Raw genomic sequence first — 25,644 nt, forward strand, 5'->3', positions numbered from 1 at the left:
TAAAGGTTTAACAATAAGCTTTTCAGAAATAAAAGGCGGGGGGGGGGGTTGAGGGGGAAGTCCTGATTCACAGAATTAAGGAATTTCTGATTTTCTGGTATGCATACTCCTACTATGGCCAAGGAACATGAAACAAGGGACATGAAGTTGGCAAGAGACACACATAGTCAGCTCTCCACACACTTGTGGTGGGCTACTCTCACAGAACACTGTTTCAAGTAAATGTATACCACACATCAGAATCACAGACTTGTCAAAACACAGCTCAGCCACATCACTAGGGTTTCTAATTTATAAAGTCTAGGTGAACTCTGATGTTAGAGAAGATGCTTGAGAGACCCTGGACAGCAAGGAGATTAAACCAGTCAATCCTAGAGGAAATCAACACTGAACATTCATTAGAAAGACTGATGATGAAGCTGAAACTCCAATGCTTTGGCCACCTGATGCGAAGAGCAGACTCATTGGAAAAGACCCTGATGCTGGGAAAGATTGAGGGCAGGAGGAGAAGGGGTAACAGAGGGTGAGATGGTTGGATGGCATCACCGACTCGATGGACATGGGTTTGAGCAATCTCCAGCAGACAGTGAAGGGCAGGAAGCCTGGAGCACTGAAGTTCATGGAGTTGCAAAGAGTAGGACATGATTCAGCTACTGAACAACAAAGGGGGGGCCTAAATATTGCATTTCTAATAAGTTACCAGGTGACACTGATACTGATGGCCTAACGACCACACTTTGAGAGACACTATCTAGGGATTCTTTGTGCTACCTTATCAGAAATTTAGTTGGCATACAGAGAGAGGCATAATCTTTAAAATTCCACTGAATCGAGTCTTGTCTACTGCACCCATTTGTGACAAAAGTCCAAAGAGTAGTTTTTCAGGTCTCACCTTTCCTGATTATCAAGCAAGAATTGACATGAGTTAAATACTTTCTTCTAATGTTTCTAGTTTTCTAAACTAATTCTCTAGTTTTCCACTATTCCACAACCTCATGGTTTTCTTCTTGCTTCTCTGATTATTTTCCCTCAGTTGTTTTTTGTGTGTTTCTCCTCTTCTGTAGGCTAAATGTTGGAGAGCCCCATAATCCTAACCCTCCTTCCTTTCTCTTTGGAAGACTAAATTCTCCTTCTGTTACATCATCCCATCCAATGGTTTTAAATGTCATCCATATGGTGACAATTTTCGATTTTCCCGCCTAAACCTCTTCTCTAAACTTCACACTGGATGTTTCTTCTCTACCTGACATTTACACTTGGTTATCTCATTCTTAGTATATTGCCTCATTTTTCACTTCCCCCAATGGCATCTCCTCAAATCTTTTCCAGTTCAGTAAATGTAACTCTGAGGTTAGATCCCAAACCTCAGAGTCTGTACCTAACCATGCTCTTTTCTTAACTACCTTATACAATAAACCCTATCACCACCATTTCCAAAATATTTTCTCAACATTATCTCCATAATCCTCACCATAGATTGAAATACATTGAAGCCTGGTGCACTGCAGTCCATGATGTCTCAAAGAGTTGGACAAGACTTAGTGACTGAATAACCACAACAGCAACAAATATTAGTATCTGCCACTTAGGTTTATTGTGAGGATTAAATGAGTTAATAGATTAAAAAGTATTTACAACTGGTCTGTCACATAAAAAGTTATTACTATCCAGAATTATCTTGTTTATGTACTTGTTCCCATATTTATTATCTCTAGAACTTGTATCGAGAATAAGCTCCAAATGAAAAGGTGCTTTGGTTGTTTTGTTTGTTTACTGAAGTATCCTCTGTGTCTAGAAAAGTGCCTGGTATGAAGCAGGTCCTCAATAAAGATTTGTAAAATAAATTAGTGGATCTTCTGTGTTAAGTGACATGACTCCCAAAAAACAATACCCACTGACCTATATGCACCGTCTAAATTAAAAATCCCATACCTTCCAAAGAGATCTATCTTAAGAAGTACTACCAAGTGCAATAAATGACCTCACTTTAGTCATACTTTTGCTCTGAATAGCTTTCAAATATCTATCTTTGCATTTTGTGATTTAAAGGAAATATCTGGAAAAAAATTATTATTTATTGGCCATTGACAGGGTACTAAGCACAAAGAAGCAAGGGTTTCAACCAGAAGGTGGCTGTCATTTCCTTATTATCAATAAAGATTGGATAACCAGCATTTCCTCTCAGGTCACAGACGTAAGTATTTGCTTTAGATCACAACCATGAGTTCTTCCTGGAATGCTGACAGGAAGTTTTGCACTCATGAGCTGTGGTGGATCCTTACTTTTCTGATTCATTTCCCCTAAGTTGCCTCACACTACAGACTTCATTCCTATCTTTGAGATCCTTTCTCAGATTACTACCAGACCTATCTGGAAGCTAAGGGCTATTTCCTGAAAATGTTTTTATCTCATCACTGTATTACCCATGAAATAGCTCTATCTATGCAACATTATTTCTTGGAAAATATGATAGCCATAGCCAAATAGAGGCTGGTTAAGCAGGAGAAATGAAAACGCAAAGCAGACTCTAAATAGAAATCAAACATTCTACTAGATTAAGGGTAAAAAAAACTAGTCACGAGGGCTTTTCTGTTCTTTTCTCCCCTTTTTGGCAGGGTTGGGAGGTGGGACATCAAAGGTCTTGAAAAATGAATGTAAAGGCCTTAAGGCCAGGAAACATTGCCAGTTTGCAGCAGTTTCTTCAAAATTATACTCAGCCTGTCCTTATATTAAAGTAACTTCCAGCCTCCACCTTCCACTACCATTTAAAACCTTCAGTATCACCACGCAAATTATTCAAAAGCACTTCTGTATGAGGGACAGTAAGTATACATTTCTTTGGGTCACTATGTCATCTAGGAATGGAGTTAAAGTTTGTGGGAACTATTTCTCATTCAATCATTAACTTGTGATTAATAACTTTCCAGATTAAAAAAATACTTGAAATGGCTCAAAATAATAGGCAAACAGAGTCACTGTTGATATAGAGATAAATAATGCCACTGTTGATATAGAGATAAATAATGCCAAAAAATAGAAAGGTGCAAATTTAACAAATACCAAGACTAAGCCAGTTACTGAAACTGAACCTGAAATTTAGAATGAACTCACCTACCATCATTACCTAAAGAAAAATACATGAAACTACATAATTTAATTAACTGATAAATGAGACATTGAGTTTGACGTTTTTTATAGGATTCTGTAAAAAATTAGAATATTGCCTCAATCCTAAGGAACTGAACTATACAAGAATATTTTTAAGAGAATGAGAATACACAGCTTGAAAAAAATCAATCTTTTCAATTGAAATTTTTCTTTCTAAAATTATGCATATACTAATTTCAAATATTACTTTATTTTCTTTATACACTTTTATGTCCAGCTATCTGCCAAAAGAAGCTTTTTTAATCAAAAGTTTTGACTATTAAATATTTGAAAATAATTAAGCAAAGAGATGATTAACACATTGATCTACCATTTTTTACCCATCCTGTTAACAGAGATATTAATTGATTTTAGAGGACAAGAATTATTAATACAAAGAGACGCTTACTTGAAGAAAAGCTATGACAAACCTAGACTGCATACTCCAACTAATAAAAATAAATGGGAAAAAAAAAAGAAAAATTATACTTCAAAGAAAAATAAATAAATAAATAAAAAGCAGAGACATTATTTTGCCAACAAAGTTCTGTCTAGCCAAAGCTGTGGTTTCTCCAATAGTCATGTATGGATGTGAGAGTTGGACTATAAAGAAAGCTGAGCACCAAAGAATTGATGCTATTGAACTATGGTGTTGGAGAAGACTCTTGAAAGTCCCTTGGACTGCAAGGAGATCCAACCAGTCAATCCTAAAGGAAATCAGTCTTGAAAATTCACTGGAAGGACTCATGCTGAAGCTGAAACTCCAATGCTTTGGCCACCTGATGTGAAGAACCATCTCACTGGAAAAGACCCTGCTGCTGGGAAGGATGGAAGGAGGGAGGAGATGGGGTGGACAGAGGATGAGATGGTTGGGTGCCATTGCCCAGACGTGATGGACATGAATTTAATTAGGCTCCGGGAGTTGGTAATGGACAGGGAAGCCTGGCGTGCTGCAGTCCATGGGGTCGCAAAGAGATGGACACGACTGAGCGACTGAACTGAACTGAACCTCTAACCCCCAGTGCGCTGTGTAATTTTATAGAGACCACTCAGCCTTTCTGGGATTGAACCTTACTCAGTGTGATAGCTTAAAGGAACTACAAAGCCTGTTTAAATAACAAAAGTGAAAGTGAAGTCTCTCAGTCATGTCGGACTCTTTGTGACCCCGTGGACTATAGCCCACCAGGCTCCTCCGTCCATGGGATTCTCCAGGCAAGAATACTGGAGTGGGTTGCCATTTCCTTCTCCAGGGGATCTTCCTGACCCAGGGATCGAACCCAGGTCTCCCGCATTGCAGGCAGACGCTTTAACCTCTGAGCCACCAGGGAAGTCCTTAAATAACAAAGTGATATATAAATATCAAATAGCATTGCTATTCTTTGTGAAGAAGCCAAGTTAGAACTGTGAAATACATGCTGCTTAGTCATGTCTGACTCTCTGTGACCCTATGAACCATAGCCTGCCAGGTTCCTCTGTCCGTGGCGTTTCCCAGGCAAGAATACTGTAGTGGGTTGCCATTTCCTTCTCCAGGGGATCTTCCTAACCCAGGAACCAAAGCTGCATCTCCTGTGTCTCCTGCGTTGGCAGGCATATTCTTCACCAGAGCTACCTAGGAAGAGTTCTTAGATAGCAAGCCTTAAATACATGAGGGTTTAAATGCATTACAGACCCAAGGAAAAGATTCCTGGGAAATTTTCTTTATCCTTTTTACATCAAGAAGAACAGAGGGGGAAAAAAAAAAAGGTCTATGTTATTTGGAGAATTATACAAATATGAATAGGTAAAAGTTCTCTTGAAATAATTCCTCTAAAATCAAGATGAATATTAGTATCCAAATTCTATAGCATTTATTTTTTTGATTCCTTAACAGTGGATAACTTATTTAACATCTCTGAATTTCTTTTTCTTTATACATAAAATTAGTCCAATAATTTAATGCCACAAGAATGTTATAAGAATTAAGTATGAAAACCCTGGGAAAGCACCTGCCATATCCCAGTTGCATGACAGATGGCCATCTCTTACTCCATGGACTCTGTTACTAACTGTTACATATTCAGAAGGTGTGTATATTTTCAAAAACAGATTCACAGCTTCCAATGAGCAGGGATTGAAAAAAAAAAGGTATGTTTATTTTGTGACATTTTTAACTCACATTGATTTCATTAGATGAAGAGTAGGATTTTATTATGGTATAAGCAGAGTGACTGTTTTCTACTTTTAAAAATATAAACTACTTAATGCATCATTAATATCTCGCTACTTGTTAGAAACACCATTTGACTATTTTAAATTCCCCAGCCTAGTTCATTCTATGTTATGGAATGATGATCTTATAGCTTCTAGACCTCAGCACAGTTCTGTTTCACTCCTCTTGATCTGGTATCTACATACTGCCTTTTACATTGAGCACAGGTGATAACAGTATGTTTGTTCAACTTGTTTCCAATTCTCCCACCCCCATTCTTCCTGGGGTACCCAAAATGAACAGTATTCTATTTTACGGAACATTGTCAGCAAAGGCAGCTTTAGAACAGGAACTATAAAGTTAAAAAAAAATTGTTGATATACTTATATTTTTAAATTTATTCCATTGTTCTCTTAAAACTGAGAACATTTTCCCACATTACTCACTGTCCTACTGAGTGTGTATTCCAAGAGACTGGGAGTCATCCGAGAGTTCTAAGCTTTGAATTCAGTGTAGCTGTAGAAGTAGACCACCCTTCCTTAAAAAGAATGAAGAAAATCCCTCTAAATCTAAATCAGGTCCGTGGCATTGTCAATTATAACACATAAAAGGGCAGTTCAGAATCCTTTAGTTACAGGACTATAACTTGGAGTCTTGGTCATAATACGAGGATGAGGGTGAATGGTTGGTTAGATTTGTACAATTGGTCAGTGATATTGTCATTACTGGGGCATATGGTTCCTGGACATATGATTACAGGTAAGAGAGGAGCCTGGCGGGCTACAGTCCATAGGGTTGCAAAGAATTGAACATGACTGAAGTGAGTGAGCACACATGCAATTTTCATTTAATCCTCAAGGTAAAATTCTTGGAAGCAACAGTCACAGATATTTCCCATATAGTTAAATAATCTAGTACTGACATAATTCATTTCAGACTTGTATTTAAAGTGTTATTTAAAAATAGTGTGACCAGCCAACTATTTCAGCACTAACATTATCTTTTGAATTGCAAAGTAATATCTTAAGTTCTAAAGCTGTTTATCTATCCCATGCAGTTAAGATCACTTAAATGTTAACTGGGACTTCTTAGGTGGCTCAGTTGGTAAACATTCAGCCTGCAATTCAGGAGACCCAGGATAGACTCCTGGGTCAGGAAGATCCCCTGGCCAAGTGAATGGCAACCCCTTCCAGTATTCTTGCCTGGGAAAACCCATGGACAGAGGAGCCTGGTAGGCTATAGTATTGAGAGGTCACAAAAAGTAGGACACAGTTCAGCAACTAACAGTTTCACTGCTCAAGTGTTAATCACCTGTAAATCTGTAAATCACCTGTTAATCACCTGTAAATATCTTATTTACCATTTACCAAAAATTTGTTATAGGTCCTATTCACATTTAGCCATGCTGACAAAATCCTTCACACTAAGCTTCAACAATATGTGAACTGAGAACTTCCAGATGTACAAACTGGATTTAGAAAAGGCAGGGAAATCATTGATCAAATTGCCAACATCTACTCATCTACATAGAGAAAGCAAGGAAATTCCAGAAAAAGCATCTACTTCTGCTTCATTGACTATGCTAAAGCTTTTGACTGCAGAATACAACAAACTGGAAAATTCCAAGAGAGATGGAATACCAGACCACCTGTCCTGCCTCTTGAGAAACCTGTATGCAGGTTAAGAAGCAACTGTTAGAACAGGACATAGAACAACAGACTGGTTCAAAATGGGAAAGGAGTATGTCAAGGCTATATACTGCCACCCTGCTTATTTAACTTGTATACAGAGTATGTCATGTGAATGCTGGGCTGGATGAAGCACAAACTGGAGTCAAGATTGCTGGGAGAAATATCAATAACTTCAGATATGCAGATGAACACCACCCTCATGGCAGAAAGTGAAGAGGAACTAAAGAGCCTCTTGATGAAGGTGAAAGAGGAGCGTGAAAAAACTTGCTTAAAACTCAGCATTCACAAAAGGAAGATCATGGCCTCTGATCCCATCACTTCATGGCAAAGAGATAGGGAAAAATGGAAACAGTGACAGATTTTATTTTCTTGGGGTCCAAAATCACCATGGGTGGTGACTGCAGTCATGAACTTAAAAGATACTTGCTCCTTTGAAGAAAAGCTATGACAAACCTAGACAGCATATTAAAAGGCAGAGACATTTCTTTGCCAACAAATATCCGTGTAGTCAAAGCTATGGTTTTTCCAGTAGTCATGTATGGATGTGACAGTTGGACCATAAAGAAGGCTGAGAGCCAAAGAATTGATGCTTTCAAACTGTGATGCTGGAGAAAACTCTTGAGAATCCCTTGGACTGCAAGGAAATCAAAGCAATTAATCTTAAAGAAAATCAACGCTGAACATTCATTGGAAGGACTGATGCTGAATGTGAATCTCCCATACTTTGGCCAGCTGATGCAAAGAGCTGACTGGTTGGAAAAGACCCTGATACTGGCCAAGACTGAAGGCAACAGGAGAAGGAGGCAACAGAGAACGAGATGGCTGGATGGTATCACTTACTCAACGGACATGCTGCTGCTGCTGTGCTTCAGTTGGGACATAAGTTTGAATAAACTCCCAAAGATAGAGAAGGACATGGAAGCCTGGTGTCTGTAGTCCATGGGGTCATAAATACTCAGACACAACTTGGCAACTGAACAACAACAAATACTTAGCCATGGGCCTGAGCTCACTGAATAAAAGCATAATTTAGAGAACACTGCTAGAACTGCTTAAAAATATAATGTACTATATGTAGATTCTGGAGATGAAAAGCAATATTGTAAAATTAACTGGAAGCTAAAGGTATGGTAGGACTCTGTAGTAAAAGTCTGCAAAGTGGGGTTTCCTAATTTTTTTTTTTCTTTTCCATGGTTAGGTTTACTTTTCAATGCCTAAGGAAAAAAAACCTAGAAATGTATCTTCCAGCCCCACTTTCTCCTCCTTCCCCACAAAGCTACCAGAACCTCTCTTATTAAGATTACTGCTGACTTCCCCATCTCCAACCCTCCCAGGGTCTTGTCAGTACTCATTCCACTGGAATAATATGGAGCATGTAGCAGCACTGTCCACCTAACTTGCTAGTCATGCTTCTAAAATCTCACCCATTCCCGAATTTCCTTTTTTATTTTGTTGATCATTCCTTCTCGAGTTCCTTTTCTCCTCTTCTGGATATGATTTCTTAAGGTTCTGTCTTTGATCCTTTTATTTTCTCTTGCTCTATAGCAGTTGAATCCTACATGAATGGCTCTAATCATCACCTGTATTTGAATGGTCATCATATTTAGCTGTGATTCCCCAAGTTCTTATATGTGTTGGTTGCTATAATCTCAACCTTATGTTGAGAATACCTTAAATATCTTTAAAGTACTACGTGGATGTTCAGCTAGCACTTTATATTAATTCCTGAAATAGAGTGACTCCTCTTTCCTCATATTTCCAATTTCTCCTAAGAGAACCACTATCCTCCCAGGCAGGCTTTTCAGGTGGTTCAGTAGTAAAGCATCCACCTACCGATGCAGGGCACACGGGTTTGATCGCTGGATTGGGGTGATCCCCTGGAGAAGGGAATGGCAACTCACTTCAGTGTTCTCATCTGGAAAATCCCACAGACCTCTGAGGAGCCTGGCAGGCTATAGTCCATGGGGTCACAAAGAGATGGACACGACTGAGGGCTGAACATGCGCGCACACACATCCTCCCAGGTAGAAGCCAAAACCATCAAAATTATCTTCTTTGCCTCCATCATCACCATCATCAAATCCTTTTTCAAGTTCTGGTCAATATATTTAGTCCATTTATAATTCTCCCATCTACAAGTTTGTATTCTCATGTCTCATTCAAATTCTTACTTCTGTATATGATATTCAATAACCTTTCAACTGGTCCCGCCTAAACTTTTTTCTACTCAGTTGACATATAGTTTTCAGATTAATACCTAGGAAGCAAAGCCATGATGATGTCACTCTCCTACTCAAAACTGGTAATCATTTTCTATACTTCTTTCACTTGGCCATAAGGGCTACAACCTTTGTTTCAGCTGTGGACCCAAACTCTCCCTGTTCCAAAGCCTATACCTTCCAACTTGTTCTCACATGAAGCATTATGTCCTGGAAAACACTTGGAAGTGTGTGGAGGCATTTTTGGTGATCACAAAGACTTGGCTGGGGGAGGTGATCGATGTGGATCCACTGCCCTTGATTCTGCATTTTCTGCCACACAGAACTGCATTACAGTGACCGTTCCTACAACAAAGTATTCTTCTACCTAAAATGCCAAGAGCTCCCATGAAGAAACAATGTGGCATAGACAGATCCAGTTACTTACTTTTTTCAATTTCTGTTATATACTTTTCCATCTCCTCTGCTTAGAATGCCCTTTTCACATTTTCCCAAATGTTCAAATCTTGTTCATCCTTTAAGACCTATAGAAAATGTCACTTTTCTGAGAGTCCTCCTGGAATTCCCTGACATGAATCACGAGCTCCCACAGCATTTCATGGAATCTTCTCTAACACAACTTTGTTTCTGCCTGGATAATACATTTCCCCTTTTCATTGGAAATGTAATATAGTAAAGCTCCATCTTTTTTGTTCCTCTATAATTAGTACACTGTGGAGGTTTGCAGAGATCCTTTATGCTAACATGCCTAATATTACAGCATACACCATAAGTGTAAATGAGGACTCCAGTACAGACTCTCTGGTTTGTGAATAATTCAGAAATTATTACCTCTGTCTTCACTTTAAATCACTATTAGTTCTGGCTACTTACTTTTAAACCGTTGTCTAACTTTGACCCTATGTCCCCAGTAAAATTTAATGACTATGACTTCTCAGCTATAATTTTTTGTATCTTCTTCCAGGACAACATAATCTCATATTTTCTTAGGAAAAAAACCCCACCTGGTTGAACCCAGACCTCATTCCTGAGAACTGTTCAGTGGGTAACCGTGAATCCTTACTCTCTGCTCCTTATTTGCCCTCACTTCATGGATGCTCCTGGTAAATGGTCACCAAATATTTTTTGAATTAAGAGATCCTTAGAGTGAGTAAAAGGCTAACTGTGTATTCAGGACAGGATTTAGAACAATGATACTACAAAAACATACAGCTTAATTTTCAGACATTAAACAGCTGTATTCATGTAGCTTTTTCGGGCACAGTCTTACCACATAAATTTCACAGCATTGCAGAGAAGAGACTGATGCTAGACTTACCATCTGAAGTCACCCTAGGCAGTCTTAAGAATCAACAAGCCAAAAAAAAAAAAAAGAGTCAACAAGCCAATCATAATCATCTTTTAGAAGATGATTGCCTCATTTTAGCCTTTTTATAGCCTTACCTCACTTTTGGTTTCTAAAATCTTATATACTTTTTCTGTTCTTTGCAGAGAAAAGAAATAAATTAGGTATAATTGCAAGAGTTCTGTCACAACTCTCATAGGTACACTCTGGGATTCTTAAAGAATATGATAATTCTACATCGATTATTTGAGTCCTATATTGTTTAGTTGCAAACAAAACATTCATCATCATCACCTACAAGAAAATGGAATAAAATATATTTGTTTCCCCAGAGCATGATATTTAGAAAATTAAGTGCTTTCATTTCATAGATATGACAGCTTCTCAATCACAAAAACAACAACAAAACCATACAAATCATGACTTGCTTTTCCACTTGAAAGTGATAGCACAATGCCCTTCCTGAAACGTGTACTAAATACAGTAACACATCATAACTTAATCAGAGCAAGCTGCTGCTATAACAAAATAATCCTGTCCATGTAGAAACAGATAATGCCAGTTACTTCACATAACTTGTACTTCAAGCAGACAAAGCATCATATTGGTACCCTTTATCATTTTGGTTAGAAATGATTAGAAATTGGGAGTCTTTACACCTAGAGAGCAAAGAAGGATGAACAGTGCTGGCTTTCAGTATCTGCCTGCCAATGTCTACAATACAAAATAAGTTCAGATATATATAATCATTCACTCCATTAATACGTCCTGAGTACCTACTATGAGTCAGGCATTACTCTTAGGATATGTCGGGAGATCAAAAATTCCTACCCTTATGGAGGTTTTATTTTTCCATGTTTATATATAAATGCAGGTGACCTTCAGTGCACACCCTCCCCCCCTCACCCCAGGTCCTTGGTTCTTTTCAACATTCACAGACTTCTGTGTCTGGGGCAACCTTGACCTTTCTCCCAACTTTTCAATATACCTAATAGTTAGATCTGATAGACAGAGTGCCTGAAGAATTACAGATGGAGGTTCATGACATTGTACAGGACGCAGTGATTAAGACCATCCCCCAAAAAGAAATGCAAAAAGGCAAAATGGTTGTCTGACAAGCCCTTAAAAAATAGCTGAGAAAAGAAGAGAAGCTAAAGGCAAAGGAGAAAAGGAAACATATACCCATTTGAATGCAGAGTTCCAAAGAATAGCAAGCAGAGATAAGAAAGCCTTCCTCAGTGATCAATGCAAAGAAATAGAAGAAAACAATAGAATGGGAGAGACTAGAGATCTCTTCAAGAAAATTAGAGATACCAAGGGAACATTTCATGCAAAGATGAGCACAATAAAGGACACAAAAGGTATGGAACTAATACAAGCAGAAGATATTAAGAAGAGGTGGAAAGAATACACAGAACCATACAAAAGGATCTTCAGAACCCAGATAACCATGATGGTGTGATCACTCACCTAGTGCCAGACATCCTAGAATATGAAGTCAAGTGGGCCTTAAGAAGCATCACTATGGAAAAAAAAAAAAAAACTGGTGGAGCTAATGGAATTCCAGTTGAGCTATTTCAAAGCCTAAAAGATAATACTGTGAAAGTGCTGCACTCAATATGCCAGCAAATCTGGAAAACTCAGCAGTGGCCACAGGACTGGAAAAGGTCAGTTTACATTCCAATCCCAAAGAAAGGCAATGCCAAAGAATGTTCAGACTACCACACAATTGCACTCATCTCACACACTAGCAAAATAATGCTCAAAATTCTCCAAGTAAGGCTTCAACAGTATGTGAACTGTGAACTTCTAGATGTTCAACCTAGATTTAGAAAAGGTAAAGGACTCAGAGATCAAATTGCCAATATCCACTGGATCATTGAAAAAGCAAGAGAGTTCCAGAAAAACATCTACTTCTGCTTTATTGACTATTCCAAAGCCTTTGACTGTGTGGATCACAACAAACTATGGAAAATCCTTAAAGAGATGGGTATACCAGACCACCTGACCTGCCTCCTGAGAAATCTGTATGCAGGTCAAGAAGCAGCAGTTAGAACTGGACATGGAACAGGCTGGTTCCAAATTGGGAAAGGAGTACATCAAGACTGTATATTGTCACCCTGCTTATTTAACTTATATGCAGAGTACATCATGTGAAATGCTGGGCTGGATGAAGCACAAGCTAGAATCAAAATTCCCAGGAGAAATATCAATAAATTCAGATATGCAGCTGACACCACCCTTATGGCAGAAAGCAAAGAACTAAAGAGCCTCTTGATGAAAGTGAAAGAAGAGAGTGAAAAAGCTGGCTTAAAGCTCAACATTCAGAAAACTAAGATCATGGCATCCGGTCCCATCACTCCATGGCAAATAGATGGGGAAACAATGGCAATAGTGAGAGAGTTTATTTTGGGGGGCTCCAAAATCACTGCAGATGGTGACTGCAGCCACGAAATTAAAGGATGCTTGCTCCTTGGAAGAAAACTATGACTAACCTAGACAGCATATTAAAAAGCAGAGATATTACTTTGCCAACAAATGTCCGACTAGTCAAAGCTATGGTTTTTCCAGCAGTCATGTATGGATGTGAGAGTTGGACTATAAAGAAAGTTGAGCACTGAAGAATTGATGCTTTTCAAATGTGGTGTTGGAGAAGACTCTTGAGAGTCCTTTGGACTGCAAGGAGATCCAACTAGTCCATCCTAAAGGAAATCAGTCCTGCATATTCATTGGAAGGACTGATGCTGAAGCTAAAACTCCAATACTTTGGACACCTGATGCGAAGAGCCAACTCATTGGAAAAGACCCTGATGCTAGGAAAGATTGAAAGCGGGAGGAGAAGGGGACCTCAGAAGATGAGATGGTTAGATGGCATCACCGACACAATGGACTTGAGTTTGGATAGGCTCTGGGAGTTGGTGATGGACAGGGAAGCCTGCCGTACGGCAGTCCATGGGGTTGGAGATGTCTGAGCCACTGAACGGAACTGAATATACAACCATTTTGAAAAGTAATTATATATTTTCAATAAGCAGTTTATGGAAATATATCCCCAAGCATATGACTGAAAATAAACTGGATGCCTTTACAAACTCTTTTAGCTCTGTCTGGTCACTAGGCAGCATTTGATGAAAGGGACAAATGGAAGAAGGCATAGCAAAACTCTATCAGATATTGATTCAACCAGGACACAGTTTCAAAAATGTAACTAGATTTTGGAAAATTAAGCACCTGTGTGAGTTTGCCTAATTGTACGTGTATTCACCACTGGGGAAAATACTCACAGTTTTCACCGTGCTCTTGGTTAATTAACAAATCTTACTTAAAATGATCTAATACCTTTACACCCAATAAACCGAAAAACATTCTCTTTCCAACATCTTTGACAAGGAATAACCTACTTGACTTCTGTTTAAAGATTACTTTCAGTGATTAGATAATAGCTCAACTTCGGCTTAAAACAACTCTTTCTTTTTCTACCTAGCCCTTAAACTGCAGGGCCTGAACCCACACAGTATTCTGGACTTGGACATTCCTATGCCAAGTACACTGGGGATTTTCTCATATTTCACAAGCTAAGCACCATAATCATTTTAAAGCTATAAGATGACATGAGGACATGTCATATGCCACTGACTTACATAGTTGTGTCAGCTATAGTATATATATACTATATATATACATACATATATATATATATGTATATATAGAAGTGTATAGTATATACTTATATAGTATGTGTCACTTGTTTTTGATGAATATCAAAGTAGAGGATACATAAATTTTGAATAAATTTTACTTGAAAAAACCAAACTCTACTGACCTGATTTCACTATAGACCATGAAAATGTTTTTGATGGACTAGTATTTGAAATTCACTGAACTAGATAACAAATGTCCTTTTCAACTCCTGATGCTCCAGGTGCTTTAGATAAGTAATGTTTTTTCCTATCCACTTGTGCAATAGATTTTATTTAACCTAAGGCCCTGACTCTGTATTTATCCTTATTAAATTTTAGCTTATGAGTTTTCAAACATTAGTCCAAATTATCATCATATTTTAAAACCTTGAATTCTATTTTTCTCACATTTGTGTCATATGCAAATATAAAATGTATACTTTCAAATTAAATTTCCAAGTTACTTGTTAAAAATGGAACAAGATTTTAGTTTTATCCTTCCAACAGGTTAAGTTCCCAGATCACATTTCTCTTCTTTATATAAAAGAGAGATTTATTAGAGGATCTCATGATTGGGCAATAGAAGTGTGTGTGTGTGTGTGTGTGTGTGTGTGTGTTCAGTCACTCAGTCATGTCTGACTATTTGCAGCTCTATGGACTGTAACCTGCCAGCCTCCTCTGTCCTTGGGATTTTCCAGGCAAGAACACTGGAACAGGTTGCCATTTCCTGCTCCAGGGGATCTCCCTGACTCAGGGATGGAACTCTCGAGACTCTTGCATCTCCTGTATTGGCAGGAGGACTCTTTACCACTAGCACCACCTGGGAAGTCCCATTAGAAGTCCTGTAGGCCAACGTCTCACCCTCTACATTGTCTAAATATCACTCTCCTAATATTTAGATGTCTGTGACATTGAGAAACTCCAAATCCCTCCTTCTCAACAAAGTCCAATTTCTTCCAGGGCAGTTCCTGTAGAAAAATCACTCTATATTGAGACAACATTTTTATATTTCTAGCTCATGCCCATAGGTTGTAGTTCTGCCCCTTAGGGACCTTCAGAACAAGTCTTTCACATCAGAGCCCTTTGAAGATTTGATGATAGTGATCATGTTTCTCCATGTCTTAACCTTTTCCTGGCTAAAAATTCCCTGTTACCTTTATGAGTTTTTTGTACAGCATAGTTTCAAGTCATGTCACTATTTCAGATATTCTCTGCTAAATTTCCTCCAAGTGACAGTCTTTTCAAAGTATGACATCTGTAACTGGGCAAAATATTACAGTTGTAGTTCTTTAGACGCAATGAAAACCAAGATGATTCAATTCACTGAAACCTAGGTGAATTCAATGGAATTTAGCAAACAGGAACTAAATGTAGCCCCATCATCATCTCCTTCTGCCCTGTGTTTTCTCAACCTGACTTATTCCAAAATTAATCTAATCTAATTTTAAAAGGAAATCAGTCCTGAATGTTCATTGGAAGGGCTAATGCTGAAGCTGAAACTCCAATACTTTGGCCACCTGATGCGAAGAACTAACTCATTGGAAAAGACCCTGATGCTGGGAAAGATTGAAGGCGGGAGGAGAAGGTGACAACAGAGGATGAGATGGATGGATGGCATCACCCACTCAATGGACATGAGTAAGCTTTGAGAGTTGGTAAAGGACAAGGAAGCCTGGCGTGCTACAGTCACTGGGGTCGCAAAGAGTCAGACAAGACTGAGCAACTGAACTGGATATTAAAAGTTGGTTAGGTTTTGCTTCAAAATTAATAAAATACCCACTTCTGTTTAAAAACTTAGAATCCTTAAAGAAATAAAGTGAAATGTGAATGTATTCCTCCTGTTCTATATCTCTAGTCTCACTTCTTGGAAGTAAACACTACTAAAATTTTCATGAGAACCTTTTGAAAAACGTTCTACAAGTACATAAACATATGGCTCAATCTTCTTTTTTTCACATAAGTGGGAAATATGATACTCATCGGAAATGTACCTTTTTCAGTTATCTTGGGTATCTTCCATACCAAAATACATATTGAGCTGACATTACTTTGAACAATTATTAACGTTCTCCACTAACAGATATTTAGGTTGGCTCTAGCTTTGCCATTACAGATAATAAACTTTTCTCATAACAAACAAACCTTGCTCATAACAAACTGGTGTGCCAGCGCCAGAGTGGTAGGGATAGGGGGACAGGCAAAATAGGTGAAGGGGATTAAGAGGTACAAATATCCAGTCATAAAAATAAATAAGTCACAGGGATATGTCATATAGCATAGGCATACAGTCAATAATATTGTAACAACTCTGTATGGTGATAGATGGCAGCTAGCTTTATTGCAATGATCATTTCATAATATACAAAAATATCAAATCACCATTAGTGCACCTGAAATTAATATTATATATCAAATTTAATTCAATTTAAAAAAACTTAAAAAATAACTTGCTTAAGACTTTCGTGCATGTACACACATGTGTCTGTACTATTAATTTCTGGAAATGGAATTAATGAACCTAAGTGTATATGCATATTTTATTTCAATAGATATTGCCAAGATGGATCTTATACACATATACATATTTACAAACATGCATACACACGATATATATACATACATACACACAACATACAATTGGGGATGCACCCCAGACCCACTAACTCTGAATAACAGGGTATACTATATTAAAAAAATACACAGTATGAAAAATAATTTTGCAGTACAGAGATAGAGAATAAATTTTAGAACTTGTTCTTTGATGAAAAAAATGTTAAGTTGTATTAGTCTTTTCTGACAGCTACACCACATTGTTGATTCATACTGAGATTACTATCAACTAAAATTTCTAAGCCTTTTGGAGAGTAAATATTTGCTAAGCCATATTCACTCCATTATCTATTTTTATATTTATTTTATAGTGCCCAAAATATATGGTTTAATATTTTACCTATTCAGTATTGCTGAATATAATAATATTCAGTCTGTGTTTTGAATATTCAAATTCTTTGTGAACATAACTGTATAATTTTATCCAAATCACTAGTAAAATACTGAAATGAGCTAGGCCAAGAGCAGATTGCAGCCCAGCAGTAGAGGTCTCACTCTTGGTTAGCAACTATACATTAATCAGCCATTTTAAGGATTTACTTTTTATCAATTACAACTCAAACTAATTATGCAGTAATTTTTTACATTGTCGAATAAAGAGACATGCCTAAAAGATGTTGCAAAAATTCTTGTTGCAGTCTATGAATGTAAAATGGTTTAATATTCTAGAAACCCTGCCCATATATTGGACAAATAGTTATTGAGCATCCAATATATGCTGCATTTCTGTTAGGTATGTAGGATACAGGTAGTGAACAAGAAACAATAAATCACTGCCTTTATAAACTTTATATTTGAGGGAGGACAATGTATAATAAAAAACTAACAAAATAATATAAAATATAATTTCAAATTATAGCAGAGATTTTAAAAGAAATAAATATGGTGACATGATAGGTTATAGCTGAAGGAGTAACTTAGAGAGGCTGATGTCTGAGATGATATTTGAGCCCAGTTTTCACAAACTGAACATAACAGAAGCTGTCCATATGGCCATATGAAAAAAGCAAACTAGGAAATTAGAACTCCCTCAGGTGGTAAGAAGCTTATTGTGCTCTAGAAACAGAAAAGCCAAAGTGCAGAGATCTAATGCATGAAAATAGGAAAGGAAAATAATATGAAGAGTAGAGTTGACAGGTAGGCAGTAGAAATTTCATGTAAGTCTAAATAACTCGTTAAAAGAACTTTGCATTTTACTGTAAAGGGCTAAGGAAAGCAACTGCTATGCTAAACATTTTTCAAATTGGGTTTTTATATGGGAAGTAGATTAGAGAGACATGAGTATGAACATGGAAACCATGTAGGATATTTCTGTAGTCAAAGATAGAAATGATGAGGCACAGACTATGATATTTTTCATCCTGTTGACAAACAACATGAAGAAAAGTATATAGATCCAAGATAAATATTTTTGGTGAAACTTAAAGGGCTTGTTAATGGATAAAATAGGAAAACTAGCCATTAGATATAATTAAAATATGAGTTTCACTAGGACAAGAGTTTTGTCTAATTTATTTTCTTTACTGTTTACTCCCCAGCTACATAAATGATACCTACCACATAGCATATGTTCAATAAATATTTGCTGCATTAAAAGAAAAGAAAATCTCTAGGTTTTTCCTCAGAGAAATGAGGTGAAAGGCCATGCTGTTAACTAAAATCAGTAAGACTGAAGAAAAGCAAAATGAGGTGGGGGTGCAACTATTAGGAGCTCCATTTGGCTATTTTAAGTTTTAGATGTCTTCTAGGTATAAATGTGGAGATGTAAAGGGAAAATTAAATATTTGAGCCTGGTATTTAGGAAAGATTTCTGGCCTATTGAGAAAAATTGGGATGCCATCAAAATATAGCCATGAACTTTATTGTAATTAATAATAAAAGGAATATTAAAGAGTCTCTGAAGGGCATTTTAAAAAAGACCTGATTATGGGGACATATAAAACATGTTTGTTAATGGAAATATTTAATATCTTGAAGGAGTCACTTTTCCCTAAAATAATCTAAAATCTGAAACATTTTAACAATTTCAATAAAAAAGTCTAATATGTATTTTTATAGAACTTTGTAAGTGGATACTTAAAGTTACATAAAAGAGCAGAGCAGAACAGTAATACTTTAAAGAAAGAAACAAGGCAAATTGATTAGAAGATATCAAGATGTAACCAAAAGTCACAATTAAGACTGTAACTCTCCCTGACACCAAAACCAAAGGTATAAACACGCACACAAAAATTATAGGCTAATGCCATTGATGAACATAGATGCAAAAACCCTCGACTAAACATTAGCAAACCAAATTCAACAATACATTAAAAGGATCATATACTGTGAGTAAGTAGGATTTATTCCAGGGATGAAAGATGGTTCAGTATTTTCAAACAATCAATGTGATATACCACATTAACAAATTGAACAGTAAAAATCATATGATCATCTCAATAGATGCAGCAAAAGTTTTTGACAAAATTCAACATTCATTTATGATTAAAAAAATCCAAAAAGTGGGTATAGATGCAATACACTTCAAAATAATAAAGCCCATATATGAAAAACTCACAGTCAACATCATATTATGCAATGTATGAAAAGCTAAAAACATTTCCTCTAAGATCAAGAATAAGGATGCACACTCTTGCCATTTTTATTAAACACAGTTTGGAAGTAATATACACAGCATTCAGACAGGAAAAAGAAAGGAGTCTAAATTTTAAGGCAAGAGGTAAAACTGCCACAGTTCATAGACAATAAGATCCAATATATGGAGAATCCTAAAGATTCTACAAAAAACTAACTTATCAGTGAATTCAATAAAGTTTCAGGATATAAAATTAATATACATAAATCAGTTGTGCTTCTATGCAGTAACAACAAACTAGAAAGAGAAATTGAGAAAATAACCCAATTTATAAATACATGACAAAGTATAAAATATTTAGAAATAAATCTAAGGAGATCAGACTCTTATTAGGAAAACTATAAAACACTGATAAAGGAATTGAAGGAGATACAAAGAGATGTCTCTCCAATATCTTTATATATAATGTCCTCGGATTGGAAGAATTATTAGTGTTGATAAAGTGACCATATTACCCAAGACAATCTACAGTTTCAATGTAATTAATAGCAAAATACCAGTGGCATTTTTCACAAAACTATAACAAATAATTCATTTGTATGGAAACACAAAAGAGTCCAAATAGCAAACATAATCTTGAGAAAGAAGAACTAAGCCAGAGGCATCATTCTTCCTGATTTCAAACTATATTACAAAGCACAGTAATCAAAACAGTATGGAACAAAAATAGACAAAAGTTACAAACATACAACATACAAAAATATACAAAAACAGACACATAAGTCAGTGGAACATAGAAAAGAGCCCAGAAAAAAAAATTACACTTACGTGGCAATTAATCTACAAAAGGAGAGGCAAGAATATGCAATGTGGAAAATATACCCCTCTTTAATAAGTTGTATTGGGAAAACTGGACAGCTACTTGCAAAAAAATGAAGCTGGACTATTTTCTTATACCATATATAAATTCAAAATGGATTGAAGACTTACATGTAAGACCCAAACCATAAAACTTCTAGGGAAAAAATGTAGGCAGGATGCTCTTTGACATCAGTCTTAGCAATATTCTGGGGATATGTATTCTCAGGTAAAGAAAGCAAAACCAAAGATAAACAAATGAGACTACATCAAACTTAAAAAGCTTTTGCACAGTGAGGGAAACTATCAACAAAATTAAAAGCCACATACCGAATGAGAGAAGATACTTGCAAACAAAATACTCACTAAGGGCTTAACATCCAAAACATACAAAGAACTCATAAGACTCAACATCAAAAAACAAAGAAAGAAACAACCCAATTAAAAATAGGTAAAAAACCTGAACAGACATTTTTTCAAAGAAGTATGCAGATGGCCAACAGGCACATGAAAAGATGCTCATTAACACTAATCATCAGGGAAATGCAAATTGAAGCCATGAGCTATCACTTTACACCTGTTGTAATAACAAGTGTAGACAAGGACGTAGAGAAAAGGGACCCCTTATACATTTTTTATGAGAATGTAAATTGGTGTAGCCACTATGAAAAACAGTAGGGGGTTCCTCAAAAAATTAAAAATAGAACTACCATATGATCCAGCAATTCCACTTCTGGGATTTTATCCAAAGAAAACAAAAACATTGGTTTAAAAAGATATATGTGAGAATTCCCTGGTGGTCCAGTGGTTAGGACTCCACTCTTTCACTGCTGAGGGCACGGGTTCAGTCCCTGGTTCAGGAAGTAAGATCCCAAAAGCCACAGCGCAGCCAAAAAAATTTTTTTTTAATTTAAAAAATTTAAAAAAATGAAAAGATATAGGCATCCCTATGTTCATCACAGCATTATTTATAATAGCCAAGATTTTAAAGTAGTCTAAGTGTTTCATCAATAAATGAGTGAATAAAGAAGACGCGGTACACACACACATACAACACAAACACAATGGAATATTACTCAGCCATAAAAAAGTTAATTAAATCTTGCCACTATAACAACATTGATAGACCTAGAAAGAATATGCTAAATGAGATAAGTCAAACAGAGTAAGGTAAATATCACATGATTTCACTTATATATGGAATCTAAAAAATAAAGTATAATTGGTAAAGGATCAACTTTTTAATACAGGATGATAGCCCAGTGGTTACCACTATTTAAAAAAATAGATTCAACCTCCTGTTAGCCATAAAAATAAATTGCAGATAAAATAAAGATTTAAATGTTAAATAACAGTATTTACTATTTTAAAAAGAAAATATGGGGACTATGTAACACTTTTGTTGGAAGAATTTCTTGACAAAGCACAAACCAACATACCATGGCACAGAACAGGTGATCAAATGTCTAATTAAAAAATTAAAAGATGAATCATATGTTCATGTTATAGTTCTTAAATACTTTAGGATTAAAATATTATTTTCAAAGTTAAAGGAAAAGCCACAGTCAACAGAAGATATTTTTAATAAATCTAAGCAGTACAATAAAACAAGCAACTAAAAATCGTCAAAGGGTTTAAGCAATTCACAGACTTTGAAAGCCAAATGGGTTAATAACTGCTTTTTTAAGTGTTTTATTGAGTAATCATAAAAGTATAAATTGAAACCAATGAGATATACTGAATACTATTCAGATTCAAAAGACATTTCAACAGTGACAAAATCAAATGCTATCTACAATATGGAGAAACGAAAACGAAAACTACTGAGGAGAATGTAAGTGATTCAGCCACTTCAGAGACCTAATCGTACAGTTCTGTTCCCTATGGGACCTCATAGAAAACTGACCTCAGTTATGAGATCTCAGTTGCTGACCTCTAGATTGTACTTCAGCCAGTTTTCACTTGTTAATCAGCATTAAGTCTAAAGAAGCAGTCACCTTATTATTTCCTAAATATTCTTACAGACGAAATCATTGGCAAAGCAAGTGAAGAATTTAACACACATTCTGCTTTTAGTAAAATTAGAATTCCAGCAGAAGTCCAGAGACTTGAAATTTCTAATCATTATTATATTTCACATCTTTACAACATTTGTGGTTTTAATTGGGAAGTAATTATCTACATCACTTGTTGCTTATTCTAAGGCAAGAAAGGATTGACCTTATGTGTATCCTCAGTTCTGTTCAGTCGCTCAGTCGTGTCTGACTCTTTGCGACCCCATGGACTGCAGCACGCCAGGCCTCCCCATCCATCACCAACTCCCAGAGTTTACTCAAACCCATGCCCATTGAGTCGGTGATGCCATCCAACCATCTCATTCTTTTGTCATCCCCTTTTTCTGTGTATCCTGAATTACAGTTTTGAGACAATTATTCATCTAGAAATAACTCCTAAGCAATATGCTTCTCTTTGGATTTTAAAAAACTCCTGAATTCCAGACAAGACAATATTTCTTGGCTTTTTTCAAACTCATGCCTTCTTTTGATAAAAGAGGAAAAAAAGCATTCTTTTCATATGATTTGAGATTTCAAATTAAATAATGACTACAAATAAATCAGATCTGTTGGACAAAACACTGCTTTGATATCGAACTATATCGTTCACAAAATTCTAAGATGGTCTCTCAGAACTGTTACAAGAACCATGCGTTAAAAAAAGAATGAAGTGCTTAGTAAAGAGTAAACTATGACCTTAAAATAAGTCATTTTATGTTTTTAAAATATATATTTTAATATGTTTCCATATGTATGAAAGTCTGAAGCATTACACATAATTTTTTATAGCTAGTTTAATGAAAGACAGTTATCATACCTGTGGACACAATGTTTCCAGGTGATTGGCAGCAACTCTGACAATCTTAATCCCATCTTCATTTGTTGACATGGAACAAGCAAGATTTGCCACCTTAAATACAAAATAATGGAAATTATCTCAGATTATCAAGGAAATGCAGAAACATCTGTTATCACAGACAAGAGCGTTTAAGTGTTCACTGAAAATTTCAGTGACAACAGCGTTTTCATAAATGTCACTGGTATCTACTTTATGGAAGCATTCATAGATTCTATTAAATAACAACAAAGGGCCATGAGGTAGTGTTTAAAGCCAAAAGGAAGACTGGGGAACGAATTTGCAATCCCTGTTCAGTCTCTTGGTATCAATATCTAACCCATAATAAGATGCTGTTATAGTTTCTTAAGGGCTTCCCTGGTGGCTAAGAGGTTAAAATCTTCTGCTTCCAATGTGGGAGACCTGGGTTCGATCCCTGGGTCGGGAAGATCCCCTGGAGAAGGAAATGGCAACTCACTCTAGTATTCTTGCCTGGAGAATCCCATGGACGGAGGAGCCTGGCAGACCCCAGTCCATGGGGTCGCAAAGAGTCGACACAACTGAGCAACTTCACTTTCACTTTTCATGATTTCTTATGAGATTGAAAAAAAGTTCATCTATGGATTGAATGCTAAAAAATTCTTGAACTCTTATATGACTGTAGTTTAAGTTTGTAATTGGTTTATTATTTTCCAGAAGCCTATTATGCATTCTTAAGTTGCATTAAGCATGACTGTATCTTTGTTCATGTTTTATTCAGCATCAAATATGCTACAAAGCTGGGCAAATACAAGATAATCGAATTTTTCTTCCTGTTCTTGATTTTCTACTACAACTTCATAGGCACTATTTGACATTCCAACAGTCAATTTGATTCACGCCCTCAGTAATATCCATATTTTTTTATACATTATTGTTTTGAAACACATTGTTTTCCAGGGATATAAGTGCCCTTTTAAATAACTGCCTTCATGGCGATGACCTAAGTCCAACGTTCATAAAGATTTTCTTTATACCATGAATAAGTTATGAGAAAGCTTGTGGAATTCCTTCCTTTTCCTTTGAACTTCAGTCTTATTCAACATTTCCCTTGCTAGCAGGTGAGTGTTCATGTACAGAGGCAATGTTTTCTTAGATCTACAAAATATATCATTGCCTCCATCACTGCAAAGAGATCGCTTTCCTAACAATCATTTTCCTCATGTCTCAGTTACTATACACTTTAAAATAAGGCAGTTTTTACTGATCAAATCCAAAATCCAATCAGTTACAGAGAAACTTCACTTAAACTGCATGTGTTGGAAGTGAACAACAAACATATCTTTGGATGACTATCTGTAGAATACCAAAAACTGTTACTTACATGGATTTACAGCCTTTGCTTTTTTTTTTTTTTATAGCTACTTTAAATATGTTGGCAGTGAAACAACTCCTTAGTTTGCATTTACATATAATGAAATAACAGCCATACATTATTTAACTGTGGAATGGCATTGATCACTTTATTAATGTACATGGAAATGGCTTACTTGAAAAGGTCTTTTGTTAACTTGAAGGTCACAATGCCTCAACTTTCATATCAGCCAAATAATTAGCACATTTGTGAATTATTTGAAAAGGGCAGTTGTTTCTGTACCCCACTCCATTCTTAAAACCCCACTCACAGAAAGTAAAATTTAGCAGTCTAATTATTTTAATAAATTTTATAATAATTTGCACTGTACTTGCAGAAAATAGCTGTCTGTAAATTTGAACACTGTTTGTTTTAAGTAGAAATTTTAAATTATTGGTTCAATCTTTTGGTCAAATAGATGAATGTTGGTTAAACCAAGGTTTAAAAATTACAGAAAGATACTTTATATAGACACTTTTGAAATTTCTTTAATTTTATATTGGAATATAGTTGATTAACAATTTTATGTCAGTTTTAGCTGTACAGTAAAGGGATTCAGTTATATATGTATCTATTATTTTTCAAATAATTTTCTCATTTAGGTTATTACAGGACATTAGAGATACCAAGGGAACATTTCATGAAAAGATGGGGTCAATAAAGGACAGAAATGGTATGGACCTAACAGAAGCAGAAGATATTAAGAGGTGGCAAGAATACACAGAACTGCACAAAAAAGATCTTCACGACCCAGATAATCACGATGGTGTGATCACTCACACTCACCTAGAGCCAGATATCCTGGAATGTGAAGTCAAGTGGGCCTTAGGAAGCATCACTATGAACAAAGCTAGTGGAGGTGATGGAAATCCAGTTGAGCTATTTCAAATCCTAAAAGATGATGCTGTGAAAGTGCTGCACTAACTATGCCAGCAAATTTGGAAAACTCAGCAGTGGCCACAGGACTCGAAAAGGTCAGTTTTCATTCTAATCCCAAAGAAAGGCAATCCCAAAGAATGCTCAAACTACCACAGAATTGCACTCATCTC

General features: G+C 36.2%; 1 protein-coding gene across 4 annotated transcripts in view; it reads right to left on the minus strand.

Moving 5' to 3' along the window:
* CTNNA3 (catenin alpha 3) overlaps positions 1–25,644 on the minus strand; it is a 1,812,800-nt gene that overhangs the window by 676,703 nt on the left and 1,110,453 nt on the right. For all 4 annotated transcript variants that reach the window (XM_043926199.1, XM_043926196.1, XM_043926200.1 and 1 more), the window contains one exon: positions 23,185–23,277. In XM_043926199.1, coding sequence (XP_043782134.1) covers positions 23,185–23,277 — 93 coding nt within the window. The remainder of the gene's footprint in view (positions 1–23,184; positions 23,278–25,644) is intronic.

Source organism: Cervus elaphus, chromosome 15 (genome assembly GCF_910594005.1).
Source record: "Cervus elaphus chromosome 15, mCerEla1.1, whole genome shotgun sequence".
Taxonomy (NCBI): domain Eukaryota; kingdom Metazoa; phylum Chordata; class Mammalia; order Artiodactyla; family Cervidae; genus Cervus; species Cervus elaphus.